Source organism: Loxodonta africana, chromosome 7 (genome assembly GCF_030014295.1).
Source record: "Loxodonta africana isolate mLoxAfr1 chromosome 7, mLoxAfr1.hap2, whole genome shotgun sequence".
NCBI lineage: Eukaryota > Metazoa > Chordata > Mammalia > Proboscidea > Elephantidae > Loxodonta > Loxodonta africana.
This window is the reverse complement of record NC_087348.1, coordinates 84521898-84545917: the sequence shown is the minus strand read 5'-3', so window position 1 is coordinate 84545917 and position 24020 is coordinate 84521898. Positions and strand designations below refer to the sequence as shown.

The 24020-nt window shown below is 37.2% G+C and overlaps 1 protein-coding gene across 1 annotated transcript; it reads left to right on the top strand.

Moving 5' to 3' along the window:
* Positions 1-21705: 21705 nt before the first annotated feature.
* LOC100672095 (olfactory receptor 51A4) lies at positions 21706-22664 on the top strand. Its single transcript, XM_003421538.3, has one exon. The coding sequence runs from the start codon at positions 21714-21716 to the stop codon at positions 22653-22655; it is 942 nt and encodes a 313-aa protein (XP_003421586.2). The 5' UTR covers positions 21706-21713; the 3' UTR covers positions 22656-22664.
* Positions 22665-24020: the final 1356 nt, after the last annotated feature.

Here is a 24020-nt window from a genome sequence, read left to right as displayed (position 1 = left end):
CATTCCACCAGCTTTTAACCTCCTCTACCCTCTCATCTCCCCTCCAGATAGGAGATGCCAACATAGTCTCAAGAGTGTACATGATCCAAGAAGCTCATTCTTCACCAGCATCTTTTTCTATCCCATTGTCCAGTCCAATCCCTGTCTGAAGAGTTGGCTTCGGGAATGGTTCCTGTCCTGGGTTGACAGAAATTCTGGGGGCCCTGACCACCGAGGTCCTTCTAGTCTCAGTCAGACCATTAAGTCTGGTCTTCATATGAGAATTTGGGGTCTGCATCCCACTGCTCTTCTGCTCCCTCAGGGGTTCTCTGTTGTGTTGCCTGTCAGGGCAGTTATCGATTGTAGCCAGGCACCATCTAGTTCTTCTGGTCTCAGGCTGATGTAGTCTCTGGTTTATGTGGCCCTTTTTGTCTCTTGGGCTCATAATTACCTTGAGTCCTTGGTGTTCTTCATTCTTCTTTGGTCCAGGTGAGTTGAGACCAATTGATGTATCTTAGATGGCTGCTTGCTAGCGTTTAAAACCCCAGATGCTCCTCTCCAAAGTGAGATGCAGGATGTTTTCTTAATAGATTTTATTATGCCAATTGACTTGGATGTTCCCTGAAACCATGGTCCCCAAACTCCTGCCCTTGCTACTCTGGCCTTCGAAGCATTCAGTTTCTTCGGGAAACTTCTTTGCTTTTGGTTTAGTCCAGTTGTGCTGACCTTGCCTATATGTATGTTGTCTTTCCCTTCACCTGAAGTAGTTCTTATCTACTATCTAATTAGAGAATACCCCTGTCCCTCCCTCCCTCCCTCCCCCCCATAACCATCGAAGAATATTTTCTTCTCTGTTTAAACTATTTCTTGAGTTCTTATAATAGTGGTCTTATACAATATTTGTCCTTTTGCAACTGACTAATTTCACTCAGCATAGTGCCTTCCAGATTCCTCCATGTTATGAAGTGTTTCACAGATTCATCACTGTTCTTTATCGATGCATAGTATTCCATTGTGTGAATATAAATGAATATACCATAATTTATTTATCCATTCATCCACTGAGGGATACGTTGGTTGCTTCCATCTTTTTGCTATTATAAACAGTGCTTCAATGAAAATGGGTGTACATATATCTGCTTGTCTAAAGGCTCTTATTTCTCTAGGATATATTCCAAGGAGTGGGATTGCTGGATCGTATGGTAGCCTATTTCTAGCTTTTTAAGGAAGCACCAAATCGATTTCCAAAGTGGTTGTACCATTTTACATTCCCACCAATAGTGTGTAAGTGTCCCAGTCTCTCCACAACCTCTCTAACATTTATTATTTTGTGTTTTTGGATTAATGCCAGCATTGTTGGAGTGAGATGGAATCTGATCGTAGTTTTGATTTGCATTTCTCTAAGGGCTAATGATTGTGCACATTTCCTCATATATCTGTTAGCTACCCGAATGTCTTTAGTGAAGTGCCTGTTCTTATCTTTTGTCCATTTTTTAATTGGGTTGTCTTTTTGTAGCTGAGTTTTGGCAGTATCATGTAGATTTTAGAGGTCAGGTGCTGATTGCAAATGTCATAGATAAAAACTTTTTCCCAGTCTGTAAGTAATCTTTTTACTCTTTTGGTGAAGTCTTTGGATGAGCATAAGTGTTTGATTTTTAGGAGCTCATCGCTATCTACTTTTTCTTCTGCATTGCTAGTAATGTTTTGTATACTGTTTATTCCATGTATTAGGGCTCCTAACGTTGTCCCTATTTTTTCTTCCATGATCTTTATCGTTTAAGATTTTATATTTAGGTCTTCAATCCATTTTGAGTTCTATTTTGTGCATGGTGTGAGGTGTGGGTCTTGTTTCATTTTTTTGCAGAAGGTTATCCAGTTATGCCAGCACCATTTTTTAAAAAGACTGTCTTTTCCCCATTTAACAGACTTTGGGCCTTTGTCAAATATTAGCTGTTCATATGTGGATGGATTTATGACTGGATTCTCAATTCTGTTCCATTGGTCTACGTATCTGTTGTGCCAGTACCAGGCTGTTTCAACTACTGCAGAGGTATAAAAGGTTCTAAAATCAGGTAAAGCAAGGCCTCCCACTTTGTTCTTCCTTTATACTAATGCTTTACTTATTCGGACCCTCTTTCACTTCCATATGAAGTTGGTACTTTGTTTCTCCATCTCATTAAAAAAAGAATTGCATTAAATCTATAGATAGCTTTTGGTAGAACAGACATTTTTACAATGTTAAATCTTCCTATCCATGAGCAAGATATGTTTTTCCACTTATATAGGTCTCTTTTGGTTTCTTGCAGAAGTGTTTTGCAGTTTTCTTTGTATAAGTCTTTTACACCTCTGGTAAGATTTATTCCTAAGTATTTTGTCTTCTTGGGGGCTACCGTGAATGGTATTGATTTGGTGATTTCTTCTTCAATGTTCTTTTTGTTGCTGTAGAGGAATCCAACTGATTTTTGTATGTTTATCTTTTATCCTGATACTCTGCTGAACCCTTCTATTAGTTCAAATAGTTTTCTTCTGGATTTTTTGGGGGGGGGGTTTCTGTGTATAAGCTCAAGTTATCTGCAGATAGAGGTTTGTATTGTAGCTTCTTGCTTTGCTTCATTTTGATATATCCAAATGGGTTGCTTGAGTGAGCTAGCTTGATTATTTTCACATTTGGAGCTCTGATGTCCTGTCCCTAGATGGCTAGAGCTGTCACCAGGTATATCAATTTAGGAGTCCATTCACTTTTCTTGTATGAATTCAGCTCAGGTGTCCAGGTCATTGATCATCAAGGGTGTGGTACAGGCTCTGTCCTACATTTTTAGAGTGGCAGGGGCGATTGGTGTAGGTACCGGTATCTAATTACAGCGGGACTTGTGCTCTGCACAAGCAGGGTGCTGAGAATTGACCCCCAAGTGTCTCTGAGAAAAGTGTGTTCCTGTTCCCTAGAGCATACAGATGGGTGGATTCTGCCCACAGACCATGGACACCCAATGTTTTAAGTTGTAAGGACTGGGAGGTACCAGTTATCCTTGGACCCCTATCATGAGTGGCTGAGTGACCTGAGTGGAACCACTAGTCCTTAGGCCCCTGATGTCAGTAGGTGAGGATCCTGTTTAATAGGCAAAGCGGTGCCAAACTTTAAACATCACCTCTCTACTGCACAGCTGAAACAGTTGTTGTCTGCTATCAGGGGCCTATTCTCCTGGAACAGGCCCACACAGGGCCATGCACAGTGGAAAAGTACTCAAAGTCCACAGACCATTTATGCCTGGGCAGAAGCCACTTCTGTCCTGAGCTCCCCCGTTAGTGTAGCTGGCAAATTATCTTTTCCCCCAATTTCAAATTTTATTCCTTCTTCAGGGCCTGGAGGATATCTTTAACACCTCAGCAGGGCCTATCTCAGCCCAGGGAAATCAACAGCTCCTGAAGCCAGCTTGGGGGCCGGGGGCACGGTAAAATATACACCAAGTACTTAGCTTTTGCAGAGAGCGCTTTTCTTCTCTGGTTCCGGAGGTGTGAATAGGCTGTGTGGCTGGGCGCTTCTCCTTGAGGAAACTGCGTCAAAACACTAGTACCAGCCCAGTGCAGCCACTCCTGGGAGTGGTGCCTAAGGGCTCCTTGTGATTTAGGTCTGGTAACTTCTCTCCTCTTCTGAACCGTCTCTTTCTCCCCCTGTTCCTCAGTTCATTTTCTAACCTTGCCTTTGATGTTCAGATCTCCTAGCTCATAATAAATAAATTCATTTCACTTGTTTTTTTTTGGCCTTTGTTGTAAGGGAGCTTGCCAGAGGCATCTGTATGTTCTTCCATTTTGGCTTTGCCTCCCTCACCAGTATCATTTTATATGTTATAGTCCAGTCTAATTTTTTTCTGAAGAGTTGGTGTTCTGGAATGGTTTTAGTTTTGGGCTAACAGAGAGTCTGGGGGCCATTGAGACAATTAAGTCTGATCTATTTACTAAAATTTGAGGTCTGCATTCAACTTTTCTCCTGCCCCATCAGGGATTCTTTGCTGTGTTCCCTGTCAGGGCTGTCATTTGTTGTAGCTGGGTACCATCTAGTTCTTCTGGTCTCAGGCTGATGGAGTCTTTGACTTATGTGGCCCTTTCTGTCTCTGGGGCTCAATTTCCTGATGTCTTTGGTGTTCTTCATTCTCCTTTGCTCCAGGTGGGTTGAGATCAATTGATGCATATTAGATGGCTGATTGCTAGCATTTAAGACCCCAGATGCCGCTCACCAATGTGGGATGTAGAATGTTCTGTTAATACCCTTTGTTATGCCAATTGACCTAGATGTCCCCTGAAACCATGGTCCCAGATCCCTGCTCCAGCTACTCTATCCCTCAAAGTGTTTGGATGTGTGCAAGAAACTTCTTAGCTTTTGTATTAGCCAATTGTGCTGACTTCCCTCAATTTTGTGTTGTCCTTCTCTTCACCTAAAATCATTCTAATCAGTAAGTACCCCTCTCCCTCCCTCCCCACCCTTGTAACCCTCAAAGAAATGTTTTCTTCTGTGTTTGAACCTTTCTTCAGTTCTTACAATAGTGGTCTTATACAATATTTGTCCTTTTGGAACTGACTAATTTCATTCAGCACAACGCCTTCTAGATTCCTCCATGTTCTGCGATGTTTCACGGATTCATCATTGTTCTTTATTGTTGCATAGTATTCCATTGTGTGAGTGTACCATAATTTGTTTATCCATTCATCTGTTCATGGGTACCTTGGTTATATCCATCTTTTTTGCTATTGTAAACAGTGCTGCAATGAACACAGGTGTACATATATCTATTTGTGTAAGGGCTCCTATTTCATTAGGATATACACCAAGGAGTGGATTTCTGGATCCTATGGTAGTTTTATTTTTAGCTTTTTAAGGAAGAGCCAAATTTATTTCCAAAGTGATTACACTGTTTTACATTCTCACCAGCAGTGTATAAGTGTTCCAGTCTCCCCACAATCTCTCTAACATGCATTATTTTGTGTTTTTTGGATTAATGCCAGCCTTGTTGGCATTGCAGTTTTGATTTGCATCTCTCTAATAGCTAAAGATAGTAAACATTTCCTCATGTATCTGTTAGCCACATGAATATCTTCTTTGGTGAAATGCCTGTTCATATCCTTTGCTTGTTTTTTAATTGGGTTATTTGTCTTTTTGCTGTTGAAATTTTGCAGTATTTGGTAGATTTTAGAAATTAGACACTGATCTGATTTGTCATAGCCCAAATTTTTTTTTTCCCAGTCTGTAAACCTACTCTTTTGGTGAAGTCTTTGGTCAAGCATAAGTGTTTGATTTTTAGTTTCTCTTCTTGTGTTTGTGCATTATTAGATTTTATATTTAGGTCTTCGATCCATTTTGAGTTAGTTTTTGTGCATGATGTGAGGTATGGTCTTGTTTCATTTTTTTGCAGCTGGATATACAGTTATGCCGGCACCATTTGTTAAAAAGGCCGTCTTTTCCCCATTTAACTGACTTTGGGCCTTTCTCAAATATCAACTGCTCATAGGTGGATGGATTTATGCCTGAATTCTCAAGTCTGTTCCATTGGTCTATGTATCTATTTTTGTACCAGTACCAGGCTGTTTTGACCACTGTGGCGGTATAACAGTTTCTAAAATCAGGTAGCGCAAGGCCTCCCACTTTGTTCTTCTTTTTCACTAATGCTTTTTTTTTTTTTTTTTACTTATCTGGGGCATCTTCCCTTTCCATATGAAGTTGACAGTTTGTTTCTTCATCTCCTAAAAAATGCCATTGGAATTTGGATTTGGATTACATTGTATCTGTAGACAGCTTTTGGTGGAATAGACATTTTCAGAATGTTGAGTCATCCTATCCATAAGCAAAGTATGTTTTTCCACTTATGTAGGTCTCCTTTGTTTTCTTGCAGTAGTGTCTTATAGTTTTCTTTGAATAGGTCTTTTACATCTCTGGTTAGATTTATTCCTATGTATTTTATCTTTCTGGGGGCTACTATAAATGGTATTGATTTGGTGATTTCCTCTTCATCGTTCCCTTTGTTGGTGTAGAGGAATCCAACTGATTTTTTTATGTTTATCTTGTATCATGACAAACTCTTCTATTAGTTCCAGTAGTTTTCTTGAGGATTCCTTAGGGTTTTCTGTGTATAAGGTTATATCATCTGCAAACAGAGATATTTTGACTTCTTCTTTACCAATCTGGTTGCCCTTTCTTTTTTTATGTAGCCTAATTGCTCTGGCTAGGACCTCCAGCACAATGTTGAATAAGAATGGTGATAAAGGGCATCCTTTTCTGGTTCCTGATCTCAAGGGGAATGCTTTAAGACTCTCTCCATTTAGAATGATATTGGCTATCAGCTTTGTATAAATGCTTTTTATGTTGAGGAATTTTCCTTCTATCCCTATTTTGCTGAGAGTTTTTATCATGAATCGTTGTTGAACTTTGTCAAATGCCTTTTCTGCATCAATTGATAAAATCATGTGATTCTTGTCTTTTATTTATATGATGGATTACATTAATTGTTTTTCTAATGTTGAACCATCCCTGCATACCTGGTATGAATCCCACTTGGTCATGGTGAATTATTTTTTTGATCTGTTGTTGAATTCTATTGGCTAGAATTTTGTTGAGGGTTTTTGAGTCTATATTCATTAGGGATATTGTTCTGTTGTTTTCTTTCTTTGTGGTGTCTACCTGGTTTTGATATCAGGGATTTGCTGGCTTCATAGAATGAGTCTGGGAGTATTCTATCCTTTTCTATACTCTGAAATACCTTTAGTAGTAGTGGTGTTTTCTCTGAAAGTTTGGTAGAGTTCTCCAGTGAAGCCATCTGGGCCAGGGCTTTTGTTGTTGGGAATTTTTAAAATTATCTTTTCAATCTCTTCTTTTGTTATAGGTTTATTTAGTTGTTCTATCTTTGTGTTAGTTTAGGTAGGTAGTGTGTTTCTAGAAATTTGTTCATTTCCTCTTCATTTTCAAATTTATTAGAGTACAATTTTTCATGGTATTCTGTTATGATTCTGTCAGTTTCAGCTCAGTGTCTTGTGATATCGCCCATGTCATTTCTTATTCAGGTTTTTTCCTTCCTCTCCTGTTTTTCTTTAGTCAGTTTGGCCAGTGGTTTATCGATTTTGTTGATCTTTTCAAAGAACCAGTTTTTGGTCTTATTAACACTTTCAATTGTTTTTCTGTTCTCTATTTCATTTTGCTCTAATTTTTATTATTTGCTTTCTTCTGGTGCCCAAGAGCTTCTTTTGCTGCTCTCTTTCTATTTATTCGAGTTGTAGGGATAATTCTTTGCTTTTGACCTTTTCTTCATTTTGGATATGTGTGTTTTTATTGATACAAATTGATCTCTGAGCACTACTTTTACTGTGACCCAAAGGTTCTGGTAGGAAGTGTTTTCATTTTCATTTGATTCTATAAAAATTTTTTTTTCTGTCCTTAATTTGTTCTAAATCCAGTAGTTTTTGAACAAGGTGCTGTTCAGCTTCCATGTGTTTGATTTTTTTTTCCTCACTTTTTCTGTTATTGATTTCTACTTTTATGGCTTTATTATCAGAAAAGATGCTTTGTAATAGTTCAATGTTTTGAATTCTGTTAGGCTTGCTTTGTGACCTAATATGTGGTTTATTCTGGAGAATGGTCCACGTATGTTGGATGAGAAAATATATTTCGCTGCTGTTGAGTGCAATGTTCTGTATATGTCTGTGAGGTCAAGTTGGCTGATTGTGGCATTTAAATCATCTGTGTCTTTGTTGAGTTTCTTTCTGGATGTTCTGTTTTTCACCGAAAGTGGTGTGTTGAAGTGTCCTACTATTATTGTGGGGCTGTCTACGTCTTTTTTCAATGCTTTTAGAGTTTGTTTTATGTATCTTGAAGCCCTGTCTTTGGGTGTGTAAATATTTATTATTGTTATATCTTCCTGGTATATTGACCCTTTAATCATTATATAGTGTCCTTCCTTACCCTTTGTGGTGGATTTAACTGTAAAACCCATTCTGTGAGAAATTAATATTGCCACTCCAGCTCTTTTTTGATTGTTGTTTGCTTAATATATTTATTTCCATCCTTTGAGTTTTAGTTTTTATGTGTCTTTGAGTCTAAAGTGTGTCTCTTGTAGGCAGCATACAGATGGATCATGTTTTTTGATCCGCTCTGCAGCTCTCTGTCTCTCTATTGGTGCATTTAGTCCATTTACATTCAGTTTAATTGATAGGTATGACTTTAGTTTTGTCATTTAGATGTCTTTTTTTTGTGTGCATTGTTAACAGTTTCTTTTTTCCACTCAATTTTCTGTACCAAGTAGTTTTTCTTTTCTTCTTTTTCATTGTTGTAGCATTTCTTTTCTTGAGTCCTTATGTTTTTCTTGTTTTTATTTTGATGTGTAGGATTGTTAGTTTCCTTTGTGGTTACCTTAATATTTATCCCTATTTTTCTAAGTTTAAACCAAAATTTTATTTCCTTATATCACCTTAACTTACTCTCCATATGAAAGATGTATGACATTTTTGTTCCTTCTTTTTTTTTTTTTATTTCATAATATCACCTTTTACATAGTGGCATCTCTTTTTCCCTGTTTTGAGTGTTTTAGCTTTGATTTCCCTATTTGAGTTGATATTTTGTTGCTCTGTCCTGTGTTCTAGTCTTGGATTGTTACTGATTTTCTAATTAGAGGACTCCCTTTAGTATGTCTTGTAATTTTGGCTTTTTTTTTTGCAAATTTTCTAAACTTCTCTTCATCTAGAAATGTCCTAATTTTGCCTTCATATTTGAGAGACAGTTTTGCTGGGTATATGATTCTTGGCTGGCAATTTTTTCCTTCAACATTTTATGTATGTCATTCCATTGCCTTTTTGCCTGCATGGTTTCTTCTGAGTAGTCCGAGCTTATTCTTATTGACTATCCTTTGTAGGTGACTTTTTGTTTATCCCTAGCAGCTGTTAAAATTCTCTTTTTATCTTTGATTTTAGCAAGTTTGATTATAATGTGCCTTGGTGACTTTCTTTTGAGATCTACCTTGTGTGGGGTTCAATGAGCATCTCGGATGGATGTCTTTTCATCTTTCATTATATCAGGAAAGTTTTCTGCCAACATGCCTTCAACAATTCTTTCTGTATTTTCTGTTAACCCCCCTGTTCTGGTACTTCAAACACTCATAGGTTATTTCTGTAGATACAGTCCCACATAATTCTTAGGATTTCTTCATTTTTTAAAATTCTTTTATCTGATTTCACCTCAAATATATTGATGTCAAGTGCTTTATCTTCAGTCTCACTAATTCTGACTCCATTTCCTTAATTTTTCTCCTATGACTTTCTACTGAGCTAATTCTGAAATTTTGCTGTTAATCTTCTGAATTTCTGATTGCTGTCTCTCTGTGGATTCTTGTTGCCTATTAAATTTGTCATTAAGCTTTTCTTTAATCTTTCTAAGTTCCTGTAATGTTATGTCTGCCTGTTCCTTGGCTTGTTCTGCATTTTGCCTGATCTCTTGAAGAGTTCTGTATATCAATCTTTTGTGTTCTACCTCTGGTAGGTCCATGAAGTTATCTTCATCTGGAAGATTTCTTGATTCTTTTGGGAGCTTGCTGAAGACATCATATTCTTTCTCTATGTGATTTGATTTTGACTATTGTCTCCAAGCCATCAATAAGTTATTGTATTTATTTATTTTATATTTGCTTACTGTGTCCTAGCTTGTTGATTTGTTTTGTTTGAGTATGCCAGAATAGGGTGCTTCAGTGAGCTAGTCTGATTACTGGTGCCTTTGAATCTCTAACCTCCTGTTGCCAGGTGGTTAGAACTGTTACTAGGTATATGAGCCCAGGAATCCATTTACTTTTCTTGTACGGATTCAGCTGAGCTGTCCAGGTAGTTGGTCACCAAGTGTGTGGTGCAGGTTCTCACCTACAGTCTTACACGAGCAGGGGTGATTGGTGTAGGCACAGGTGTTTGGCTGCAGTAGGTGGTCATGAGCTGAGCAAGGCAGGGGACTGAGTGTCTGTGAGGAAAATCCCTGTTCTCTAGAGTGCCTAGGTGGTTGGGTTTTGCATCCTGAATGTGAGCACCTAGTGCTGTTGAGTGTAAGAACTGGGAGGCGTCACTTATCTTTGGACTCCTGTCAAGGGTGGCTAGGTGGCCTGGGTGAAACCAACAGTCCTCAGGCCCCTGATGTTGGTAGGTGAGTACCCTGCTTTATAGACAGGGTGCTGTCAAACATCACAAACCTGGCTCTCCACTATATAGCTGAAACAGTTGAAGTTATACTTCAGCTACATACTCTGTTGTTCTATGCTAATGAAGGCCTACACTGTTGAAATGGGCCACTCATGCCTGTGCAAGGGTGAAAGGTATTCAAAGTCCATGGACCACTTATGCCCATGCCTAGGCAAAAGAGCTGTTTCTGCCCTGAGTTCCCAGTTTAGGGGAACCCACAGATTATTTTTTTTTTCCACATTTGTTAATTCGTTCCTTCTGCATGGCTGGGAGAATTACTCGGGATGCATGAGAGGTCTTACTTCTAGCCCAGGGAAAGTGACTATCATTGAAGCTGGTTTGGGACCTGGTGCAGAACAGGCAGGGGTTAGTTAAACAGGGAGAGATTTTGTTTCCAAAGTGGTGTTTTTTGGCTCACGCAGTAGATTAGACTCAAGTACTTATGCTGAATGCACCACTCTTCACTGATCCTGGAGGAATGAGTGAACTCTCCACTGCTCAGTCTCTCCCAATGTGAGAAACATGGCCCAGATGCTACTACTTGTCTCACTGCACTTGTGCCATGCCAGTGGATCCAGCCTGTGTTGTGCTGGTTCCTGTCAAGTCAGGTCTGGCAACTCTTCACTGCTTCTGAACCATCTCTACCTCCCTCTGCCATTCAGTCTGATTCCTCAAATTTGCTTTGGTGTTCAGGGCTCCTAGATTGTCGTGTGTAATTGATTCACTTGTTTTTTCAGGGCTTTGTTGTAAGAGGGACCACCAGAAGCATCTGACTACTCTGCTGTCTTGGCCCCAACTCCTGGATTTTTTTCCTTTATGTTGAGGTGTAATCCATACTGAAGGTTGTAGTTTTGATCTTCATCAGTAAGTGCTTCAAGTCTCTTAGTTTTCACCAAGCAAGCTTGTGTCATCTGCATATCACAGGTTGTTAACTAGCCTTCCACCAAGCCTGATGCTGCATTCTTTTTCATATAGTCCTGATTCTTGGATTATTTGCTCAGCATACAGATTGAATAAGTATAGTGAAAAGATGAAACCATGACACACACCTCTACTGATTTTAAATCATGCAGTATCCCCCTGCTCTATTTGAAAGACTGCCCTTTGGTCTATGTATGGTTTCCATAAGCACAATTAAATGCTCTGAAATTCCCCTTCTTTGCAATATTATTCATAATTTGTTAAGATCTACACAGTTGAATGCCTTTGCCTAGTCAATAAAACACAGGTAAACATCTTTCTGGCATTCTCTGCTTTCAGCCAAGATCCATCTGACATCAGCAATGATATCTCTAGTTCCACGGCCTCTTCTGAATCCGGCTTGAATTTCTGGCAGTTCCCTGTCTATGTACTGCTACAACCACTTTTGAAAGATCTTCAGTAAAATTTTACTTCTGTGTGATATTAATCATATTGTTCAATAACTTCCACACTCTGTTGGGTCACTCTTGGAATGGGCACAAATATGGACCTCTTCCAGTCAGTTGGCCAGGTGGCTGTCTTCCAAATATTTCTAGTGACCTACTTTTTATGAAATTTCACATTCACTTCTCGCTTTAACCCTGTACATCGTTTAACATTATGAACCACTTCTTTTGAAAATACACTTAATTTCTGCACAAATTTTCTTAAGCCTAAAAACCACTCTAAAATATAAAGTCTCTTAAAATAATTGTAAGACAATATTTAAAAATACACTGTACTTAATAATGCTAGTGACAGATGGAGGTGGCTGTGGCCAGAAACTCCAGCAAGATGTGTGTGAGCAAGCACTGCTAGAGTGCACATATTATTTTTTAATGTTCAGATAATTAACATCAAAAGCAAGCTCATTTTTTTAAAAAGTGCTTTAATGTACACTGATGTATTTTATTTGAATTATTTTAGAAATAAATTTCATTATTTAAAAATACACTTTATATTTAATTGTTTTAGATTTACAGAAAAAAAAATTATAGTACAAATATAAATATAGCACATATAAAAAAAGACCGATAAATTTCTTCTCCATCTCAGTAAAATGTTGCAGTCAAATTCTATGGGTTGTTGTTTTCTAGATAAAACATTACTGGAACCAGTTTAAATATCAAAGTTCACACATATTAACCAGGTATAAGAAGCTCCATATTTACTCTTACATCTCATTACTCACCTTTTTTCATAGATTTATGTTACTGAAGCCTCATTTCAAATATTGGATTTCTACCTATGTCACTTTAAGTGGTTTACTAATCACCTCTATGCCTAAATCTCCTCAACTAGAAAGCTAGGTATAACGATAGTACAACCAGAATAGGGTTGTTGTGAGGCACCCATTACCTATCAAATACAAGGCATTTAGTACAACACCTGGCACATTTTAAATGGCCAATTATAATTAGTATTTATTACTTTTTATTATCATAGACTTCATCTCACAACACCATCTTCATGTACCTTGGACCTATAAAACCAGATTGAAAAATGTCTCATATTACCAATTCAATAACATTTGGCCCAGACCTTCATTTATCTTAAACATTATGTCCTCATGCTTGAGTCATAGTCACACATATTTCTGACTCTTCCTAGAATAAAATCATTTTGAGTGAAATAATGAAATCTTTTTACTACACACTTGAGCAGACATCTTAGACAACACTGAAGTAAAGTCATCATCAGGCTTAATATATAAAGCATGAAATATAAATCATGAAGTTAAATCCTTGTTCTGATTCCTCTGTCTTTCCAGTTATATCACACAAATCTTAAACTGGGATGTAGAAAAAAAAATCATACTTTCATACACATCTCTATCTGTAGATGCCATTTTCTTAGAGATTTTGGACATATAAATGAGAAGTTCAGTCAGTTAATTTTAGGATATGGGCTAAGAAATATTATGAGTGTGAAGAAATATTAGGCAAACTTTATCCCTTTTTCAGCTGGTTGGGAATTATGAACAATCTATACCAGAGAGCTGCTGCGATAAATCTTGGAATCATGATAGGAGCCAGCCTTAGGATCAAGACGAGTCACAGAATGTCAACTCTGAAATACTGAACTTCCTTGGTGACGAAGAATCAGACCAACTTCTTGAAGACAAGAAACTCAGACCAATGATTATCTTATTTTAATTTGAAACATAATTTCCTTTAATGTTTAAATCAGTTAAATCAAGTTTTATTTCATTTATAATCTAAAATGTCCTAGAGATACATATTTAACTTTTTTTTCCCCCTGTGAGACCATAACGCCCTCCAGGTTGATCCACGTTGCAAGATAATTTGAGAACTCATTTTTCTTTATGGTTGCATGCTATTCCATTTTACGTATATAGCAAAATTTGTTTATCCATTCATCCATTGATGGGCACTCCTGCCTAGTTTTGATGGCACATAGACAAATTAAAAAATCTGTCTGAGAAGTTAATACTGATCAAGGATAAGTGTTAGCCCAGGGTGACAGAAATATAAAATAAGTTGGTGTATAATCATTTCAGGTGACAGCATATGATCAAGAACTGATGCTTATGAAGGAAGAAGACCAAGCTGGAATGAAAGCATTGGCAAAAAACAAGACTCCAGGAATTGACTGAATAACAATTGAGATGTTTCAAAAAAAGGATGCAGCATTGGAGGTGCTCACTTGCCTATGTCAAGAAATTTGGAGAACAGCTGTCTGGTCAAGCAACAGGAAGAGATCCATATTTGTGCTCATTCCAAAGAAAGATGATCCAATGGAAGTGGACATTATTGAACAATATCATTAATATCACACACACGTAAAATTTTGTAGAAGATCATTCAAAAGTGATTACAGCAGTACACTGTTAAGGAACTGTCGGAAATTTAAACTGGTTTCAGGAGAGGATGTAGAATGAGGGATATCATTGCTGATATCAGACAGATCTTAGCTGAAAGCAAAGGATACCAGAAAGATGTGTTTTATTCACTATGCAAAGGCACTTGACTGTGTGGATCATAAGAAATTGTGGACAACATTGAGAAGAATGGGAATTCTGGAACAGTTAATTGTACTCATGAGGAAGCTGTACGTAGACCAAGAGGCACTTGTTCAAACATAACAAGGTGATTCTGCAAAATAATCTGAGAAGCTGGACCACATGAAAACGAATGCAGCATCAGGATTGGAGGAAGACTCATTAACAACCTGTGATATTCAAATGACACAATCTTCCTTGTTGAAAGCTAAGAGGACTTGAAGCACTTACAGATGATCAAAGACTACAGCCTTCAGTGTGGATTACACCTCAACATAACGAAAGCAAAAATCCTCACAACTGGACCAATAAGCAACATCATGATAAATGGAGAAAATACTGAGGTTGTCAAGGATTTCATTTTAGTTAGATCCACAGTCAAAGTCCATGAAAGCAGCAGTCAAAAAATCAAATGACATATTGCACTGGGCAAATCTTGTGCAAAAGACCTCTTTAAAGTGTTAAAAAAAAACACACAAATATGTCACTTCGAGGACTAAGGTGTGCCTTACCCAAGTCATGCTATTTTCAATCACCTCATAGGATTGTGAAAGTTGGATGATGAATAAGAAAGACCAAAGAAGAATTGAAACCTTTGAATTATGGCTTTGGCAAAGAATACTGAATACATCATGGACTGACAGAAGAAAGAATAAATCTGTCTTGGAAGAAATACAGCCAGAATGATCCTTGGAAGCAAGGATGGTGAAACTTTGTCTCACTTACTGTGGACTTTTTATCAGGAGGGACCAGTCCCTGGAGGAGAACATCATGCTTGGTAAAATAGAGGGTCAGTGAAAAAGAGGAAAACCCTGAATGAGATGGATCGGCACAGTAGCTGAAACAATGGGCTCAAGCATAGCAAGGGTTGCAAAGACGGTACAAGACTGGCCAGTGTTTTGTTTTGTAGTACATGGAGTCCCTATGAGTCGGAACTGACTCAATGACACCTAACAACATAGCAGTTGCATCCTTGAGACCAGTTCCAGTGTAAGGGGCTGTGGATCATTTCACTAACTTTTCTCTTGTATTTACTAATGAAAAGAGGATCACCTATTCCTTGAGAAAACATCTTCAGTGTTTATTACTGTGCAAGGGGTGAACTGTTGTGGATATTATGGTGTGTCCCCAGATACCTGCTTCTGCCATGCTTGGAGTACCCATTCAGAATTTCAGCATCTGACAGATTCTTTGAGTCCTTCTTGGGAATTGCCCTCAGCTGAAGGGAACCAAGTCCCCCAATGTCATTTCCCCTCCTTATGGGCAGACGACATCCAATGAACACTCATTGGTGGTTGAAAGACTAGGCTTTTCCTTCAATTTGGGACAATTCTGAAGCATTATCCTAGCCCCAGAGATCTCTGCAGGATTGAATGTAGCCTTTGTTACAACTGCATTGAATTTATCTTCTTTCACTAGTTCTAATTCTTTCCTTCCCCCAAGTATTGAACTTGAAAGTACTGTTCCAATCAACTTCCTACACACGAATTTCCAACTCACAGTTTGATTCAAAGGGAATCCAACTTGGACACCACCGTTAGCAAGGACAAATAGAAACAACACAAGAGGGAAAATTATTTGCAAGCCACATCATGAAAAGGGCTAATTTCTTTAATATAGAAAGCCTTCCCATAAGCTAATAAATAAAATAAAAATGGACAAAGGGTGTTCCTAGACTAATCTCAAAAAAACAAAAACAAAAAAAAACAAATGTCCTCGAATTAACATCACTCATTTCAGAAATTATAAATAACATTTATTAGCAAGTAGCAAAAGTGTTCTCTGTGGTTTGACAGGAGATGGGCACTCAATCAGTAAGTTTTAATGAAACAATATCAGAAGAATGAATGGATGAATAAAGGTCAGGATAGATTGATAAGTGATTGGAAACATCAGTTCTGTGTTTGTCAGTGTATGAGATCAACACTTAAAAGTTAAATATATTATGGAATACTTATCATAAAATTGAAGAGAATAATGTATATGCATATATAGTAAAAATACTCTATATTCATTGAGAGCAGTACATATAGAATAATTTCTTTTCTGCAAAAATGTGTGCATATACACATATACATACATAGTGTGTGTATATATATATGTACATATATATATATGTGTGTGTATGTATGTATATATATTGTTATTAGGTGCTGTCGACTCAGTTCTGACTCATAGCAGCCTCATATATAACAGAAGAAAACATTGCCCAGTTCTGTGCCACCCTCACAATCTACCAAATTGAGGGTCTTCCTCTTTTTCACTTACCCTCTACTTTACCAAGAATGATGTCCTTCTCCAGAGATTGGTCCCTCCTGATAATGTGTCCAAATTAAGTAAGACAAAGTCTCTCTGTCCTTGCTCCTAAGGAGCATTCTGGCTGTACTTCTTCAAAGACAGATTTGTTTATTCTTCTGGCAGTCCATGGTTTATTTGATATTCTTCATCAACACCATAATTCAAATGCACCAATTCTTTTTCTGTCTTCCTTTTTCACTGTTCAACTTTTGCACACATGTGAGGTGATGGAAAAAACCATGGCTTGGATCAGGCGCATATTAGTCATCAAAGTGACATCTTTGCTTTTTAACATTCAGAAGATAAAATTTTAAAAAGGAACCCTGGTGGTACAGTGGTTAAGCTTTCAGCTGCTAAACAAATGATCAGCATTTCGAACGCACCCAGTGGCTCCAAAGGAGAAAGATATGTCAGTCTGCTTCTGTAAAGATTTTATAGCCTTGGAAACCCTATGAGGCAGTTTTACTCTGTCCTATAGGTTCACTGTGAGCTGGAATAGAGTTGAGGGCAATAGAGAGAGAGAGACAGAGAGAGCTGACTATGGGATGAGTCACTGCAAATGGTCAGTAGCGATTATGCTTGGTCATGACTATACAAATAAAAAAGGAATGGACATTCACTTTTTACATTAAACATGTCATTATTATTTATTTATTTTAAATGAGCAGTTTTTATTAATCTTTCAAATAAATACTATCTCCTCATTATTAAAAGAAATAAACAGTTCCTTCAAGAATTTGAAAATGCAATTGTACGACCACAAATACAATGACGTAGAAAACGTTTGGCAACTGTTGAAGAAGAGTGAAATACAAGGTACTGTGAAATCACAGGTGAGAGAGCAATTAATTCAACTTATTGAAACAGAGGAGGCCTCAGAGGGCTTTCTCCACAAATGGCTAATTCATATGCATTATGGGAATTTAGTTGACTCTCCTCGAATCCAATCACATTTAAGAATTTACCTGCGGGCCTTTTATTTCTTCTGGGTACAAACTCCTGCATTGTCATTCCAGAGGACTTTTTTTTTTCACTAAAAAGTCATCAGAGTGGAAGGACTAGAATCAAAATGTTATGATCAACCATATGTGTAACAGCAGGGGTTGGGGTGACTTCATCCTGGGTTCATCTCCTTTTGAGTCTGAAGTGTAAACCCAGTGTCCCTAACCTTGGTAAGTACCTGAATCCTGATGTTCCAATTATGGATTCCATTAATCAAGAACATTAAATGAGTATTGCTGTCCTCGATAAGTAGTTATGATTTTACTGTTTAATACCTGATTCATTCTCCGGATATGATCAGGACATGAAATAATCTTGACCATACTGCCCTGACAACAAAGCAGCGTAACTTCATTAACATAAATTAAAGATGATAAACTACCTCATTTAACAACTTCCGTATAAGTAGTGTATTTTATCCTGGCACCATCTTCCAATAACCCATACACTCTGTATCTGTTGGTTAAACTGAATTTTTTTCTTTTTAAATTTTGAGAATTTACTTGGGAATGCCCTTGTAAGCTGGAAACAGACGAACAGGCTACTGGTAAACCTTCTGTGCATTATTTTGCTTTCCTCTAAACTGTCTAAAAATGCTGTCCTTTAATTCAAAATAAATTAGATGTCTCCAGACATATAGCATTTTCTAAAGAAAAATTTTGCATGTTTTCTGTAGTTCAGGAGAAGTAGTGGTTGACAACAATAAGTACGTAATGTGCACGTTCAAAATGTTCCAATTATCCCACACTTCTTAACTGGTCAGTACACAAGTGAAGTTTTATTCTATTAAGAGACCTGGAATGTACTCCTTGTTATTACTAGTAGTCTGTAGGGAGGAATTTAGAACTCAGATCTCAGACTGTACATCGATGTAAAAGATTCTGACCTGTTGAACAGTTTGCTATATATCAAAAACAATATCAACTTCTTGGAAGAATATTTCCTAGACACCTTCTGGGAGGAAATCAAAAGATGCATCAGAGTCTCTGTAAATTCAAGGGAGGCAATGCTTGAAGAGAAGTGACTGGCACTGAGCAGGGTAGACACAGGTTCAAGAAGGCTGAAGAAGAGAAACCTGAACTTGTGAATTCAACGGGTAAGTCAAGCAAAAGAGAGCCTCAGGGCAGAAAAGCAGCATATTCTTCCCAAACATTTCACTTTGTTTACTAATTTTATCTCAGACTAATCAATTCAGAAGGCAATGAAAGTTCAGGAAGCAGCAGCAGCATTTGAGAACGCAACTGAGGCAGGAATGCAGTCATTGGAGTTTGAGATTGCAGGAAAATAAAACTAGAGAAAGGAAATACTTAAGTCACATCAGAAAAAAGGGAAACGAGCTTTTTAAGAATTCTGAAGTTAAGGTAACAGACCGTAGTAACAGAATAATTTAATAAGTAAAGAATAGAAGTACTAAGAAACTGTCCTCATTACTTCGGGTCTGAGAAATAGTATCAAACCCATTATGACAAAGATTCCTGATGAAACCTGTAATTAGCTCTAGTGTAAATTAATAAATTATTTCAGTATTTTAGAAAGAGAACATGATCAAATAAGTCTCAACAAAATTGATTTCCTGAACATAAGATCTAACTGGTTGCATTTCTAAAGTTATATCTAAATTTTAGGTGAAGGATTTATTCAATATGTTGTAGTGAGCCAAGTCAGATATATTAATCAATACTCCACGCCAAATATGTAGCAGTAATAGATAAAACATAAAATGTGACAAAAGACATTGTCATACTATTTAGACAAATAAATAGAAGTAGAGATGATCAGTAGATATGATGAGATGTAATGTAAGAATACATAACCATATGTTGGCTTTGAATTCACAGACCCACTTGCCTCTGAGTCTAGAAACACTTTGGTAATTTGAAGGTCTACACTGGCATGGGACTGGACTTGATAATGCTCCATGTTTGACATGGAACAAGTCTACGATACCCTGCTTGGGACATGTAGACATTACACTCCATTGAAAATAACTATTGTCAAAGCTCTAGTTTACCTCCTGTACAAAGCTAGGAATTGGAGTAGCTGAAAGAAAAATTTGGCGGAACTGTACTCAGCTTCCTTTTGAAACAAGGTCCTTAAACCATTATGAAAGACCTAGTGCTGATGGTCAACCTCAAGAAATGAGAAAGAGCCAATCACCACGTGTAATCATGGGGGTGTGAACAAAACCATCAAATAAACAAGGACATTTCCAATCAAGATATTAAAAATACAATTCAAAACAGACACTAACACCAATAAAGAGGCTACAATTTCAATAATAACAGTATTTACTCATGAGTAAAAGGTAAAAAAAATAAAGCAACCAAAAATGAATTTTGAAATAGCCATGCATAAGATCCTCAACTATTAAAGAAAGCATAATAATAAAAGGAATGTAGAGACATGATGGAATTGGTATATAAACTGAAATTCATAACCATTTAAAATATACTTCATTAAAAAAGAAAAATACAATTGAAATAAAACTCAATAATTAAAATAAATTTGAGACCAGACACAACTGCATACAGAGTTAGTAAATTAGAAGATAGTACTAAAGGATGCACCTGAAACACAACACAAAGAAATGAAGAGTTTGAACATAAGCAATCTAACTAGAAAATTAAGTTGAGAAGCTTCAACTTTTTCACACAGATAGTCAATATTAAACATAATAATGACTGATAATATCCAAATTTGAAGAAATGACTGGTCAGACTGGAAATGCTCACAGTGCCAAACAAAATAAATCAATAATAAATCCCCACTGAATGCTACATTTTGAAATGTAGAACATCAGTGATAAAGAGAACATCTTAAAGGCTAACAGAGTAAAAGAAAGCCTTAACTAAAAGGAATGATAGACCATATATCAATCAGGGTACAAGCAAGAAAATGCACAATAAAAGTCAATTGTGGAGTGTTTATTGAAGGATCTCTATACAGAAGTGTCAAAAAAACAAAACAAAACAAAAAACCTATTGCTATCGAATCTACTGTAATTCACAGTGACCCTATAAAGCAGAGTAGAACTGCCCTATAGGGTTTCCAAGGCTGTAATCTGTATGGAGAAGCCCTGGTGGCACAGTGGTTAAGAACTCGACTGCTAACCAAGGAATCCACCAGCTGCTCCTTGGAAACTCTATGGAGGCAGTTCTACTCTGTCCTATATCATCGTGATGAGTCAGAATCTATTCCATGACAACGGGAATCTTTCTGCAAGCAGAGTGCCACATGTTTCTCCCATGGAGTAGCTGATGGGTTCAAATAGCTGATCTTCTGATTAGCAGCAGAGTGCTTTAACTATTGTGCCATCAAGCCTCCTTATATAGAGGTGTAGACAAGGTTAAACAGACAGAGTTGCAGAGAATGGTCAGCACGGAAGAGTGATAGCAGATTTTGACAACAAAAATCTATAGTGCTTCTCTACATAATTAGTAATCATTTAAAAATATAATTGAGAATAAACAATTCTACCAAAAAAGGGTTGTAAAAACAAATCTTACAAAAAAAGATGTAAAATTTTCTATGAAGAAAATAATAAAACATTTTTGCGAGGCATACAAAAGATCTGAAGAAAGACAGATAAATTAAAAACAAAAGGAAACGAAAAACCAACATTGCCTTTGAGTCGATTACAACTCACGGTGACTCTGTGATACAGAGTAAAACCGCCTAGACTGGTTTTCTTGGCTACAATTTTAACAGAAGCATGTTGCTAGGGTTTTCCTCCATAACACCGTTGGGTGGGTTTCACCAGTCCAGCACACACTGGTTGCACCACCCAGACACAAAAGTAAATAAAATCCATATTTAAATTAAAAGAATCAGCATAAAAATAAGTCGTATTTCTTCAGATTTTATGTAAACTCATAGAGATTTTAAGCAAATTCTTAAGGCTTATCTTCTAATATTTACATAAAAAGCAAAAATATATGTTTTTTTAAATTAGAAAATAGGCACCTGTATATTGATCTTAGTTGACCTATCAGTCTTTTATCTGTGGTATCTAACTTGTATCTAAGATTTGGATATCAATCGTTTTCCTTATCTTTCCATACTTGTTTTAGTTGGATATTGATGTCTACTTATCTATTTTCCCCTATTTAGCTTAGTTTCTATAAAGTACATCTAAAATACTTGGATTCATAAGATCTCAATAAATTTAATGGGATTGAATCAGGCATTCAAGCCAACCTATTTCAATCATTTCACGGAGCCTCTATTGAGCTACTCTTCTTGATGTCCTCGCATACCTGACATGTCCATCGTCAACACCTCTGAAATTGAAATCTCTACCTTCTTCTTGGTTGGCTTCCCAGGGATGGAGACTGCCCACGTTTTGATCTCCATCCCCATATGCCTTATGTACTTTGTCGCCATCTTGGGGAACTGCATCATCCTCTTTTTCATAAAAACAGAGCCTTCTCTACATGAACCCATGTACTATTTTCTCTCCATGCTGGCAATTTCTGACCTCGGACTATCTGTTTCCTCTCTTCCTACCATGCTAAGGATTTTCTTGTTCAATGCCCCCGGCATTTCCCCTGATGCCTGTATTGCCCAAGAATTCTTCATCCACGGCTTCTCTGCTATGGAGTCATCGGTACTTCTCATCATGTCTTGTGACCGTTTTCTTGCCATCTACAACCCTCTCAGATATACCACTATCCTTACCAGTACCAGAGTCACCAAAATTGGGTTTGCTTTCTCTCTCAAAAATGTGCTATTGGTCCTCCCTTTCCCTTTCACTCTAAAACATCTAAGATACTGTAAGAAGAATCTCCTGTCCCATTCCTACTGCCTCCATCAGGATGTCATGAAGCTGGCCTGCTCTGACAACAAGGTCAATGTCATTTATGGCTTATTTGTGGCCTTCACAGGAATCCTAGACTTAATATTTATTTTCACGTCCTACATGCTGATACTGAAAACAGTGCTGAGCATAGCATCACAAAGGGAAAGGGTCAAGGTCCTCAATACCTGTGTTTCCCACATCTGTGCTGTGCTCATCTTTTACGTGCCCATTCTTTCTCTAGCTGTTATCTATCGCTTTGCCAAATGTAGTTCCCCAATCATTAGGATCCTTATGGCTGATGTTTTCCTCCTCATGCCTCCATTGATGAACCCCATTGTATACTGTGTGAAGAGCCAGCAGATAAGAAATCTGGTCTTAGGGAAACTGTGTCAGAAGCAAAGTTGACAGGCATGCTTAACCACAATCAAAACCCAGTTAGTAAACGACAGCAGAACAAGGAGAGAATTAAGAGGTAAAGAACCATAAGTTGTATGAACTGCTTCATAATATTTTCTCTCAGTAGGCTTATGACAATGGGAGAATCAGCCTTGCTAATTTGTTGGTTAGGATTTAGGCATAGGGACTGATGTAAACATAAAATACATTCCCAGTTTCCACTTTTACCCAGTTTTCTTTACTAGCCTCAGAAACACAAGACATGCTTACCATTTTCATCACGTTTAAAGGAAAATTCTCTGTGTTCATTTGAAACTTAACAATATGCATTTATCTGAAAAATGTAGTAGTGATCGGAAGTAACTGAAGATTGCCTCTTAGTTTAAAATATCCATCTTCAGCACATAGTTTTGACCTATACAAGATATGCCTCCATGCTGAGAGGCTGAAAAAGAGTTGGGGAAATGTCATAAACACACAAGTAGCAATAAAAATGAAATAAAACATGAAGAGGCTACAAAAATTAAGAAGCATGTTATTCATTCCTTTGTTTCAATGTTTTATTCTGGAACGTTCAAATACAATCTACTAAGCTATGTAGAGTAAGCCAGCTTCCTGTCTTCCAGGTTTCTTTAGGATATACTGACATACTTCATCATACTGTACTTAGTTTATTTGTCTCTCTCTCATAGAAGAATGTAAGTCATGTTAAAGAATAATTAAAAAAAAAATAAAACCGTGGCTCTCACAAATTTTCAAAAAAAAAAATTAAACCATGGCTCTCACAAGATAAACATAAATTTAAAAGTTTGTTTATTAATTTTTAATGCAGGAACAAGGCAAATGTTACAACTGATTCAAAGGAGAGTTCAGAGAACAGACATTTGTAGATCGAAAATATTGAAATAAATTTGTGAATGAGTATAGGTATGTCTTCTCCAGTGGGGAAAAGGAAGGCAATTGAAACTATCACACAGAATTTATTTGCACTTCTACTAACTGAATTATATTTACTGCTCTTAGTATGTTCAATTTACAGAGTTATAAAACAGCTCAAAGTCAACGACATGCAAAAAAGTCCCCATACAGTCACAAAGACACAGAAGGTTGTGCTGTAAACGAGGCATAGCTTTGCATTGAAATAAGCATTTTTCACTAGTCTTCCAACTTTTAATAAAAAATAGTCTCAAAGGAATATTATTCTTTGCCATAAAACTCTATCGGAAACTCTATGGGGCAGTTCTACTCTGTCCTATAGGGTCACTATGAGTTGGAATCGGCTGGACGGCACTAGGTTATCATAAAATATGCCTGGCCTTGTTAGATTTGGCCTGATTATTTACGTAAGTACAGCAAGAATGCTAATTTAATGTA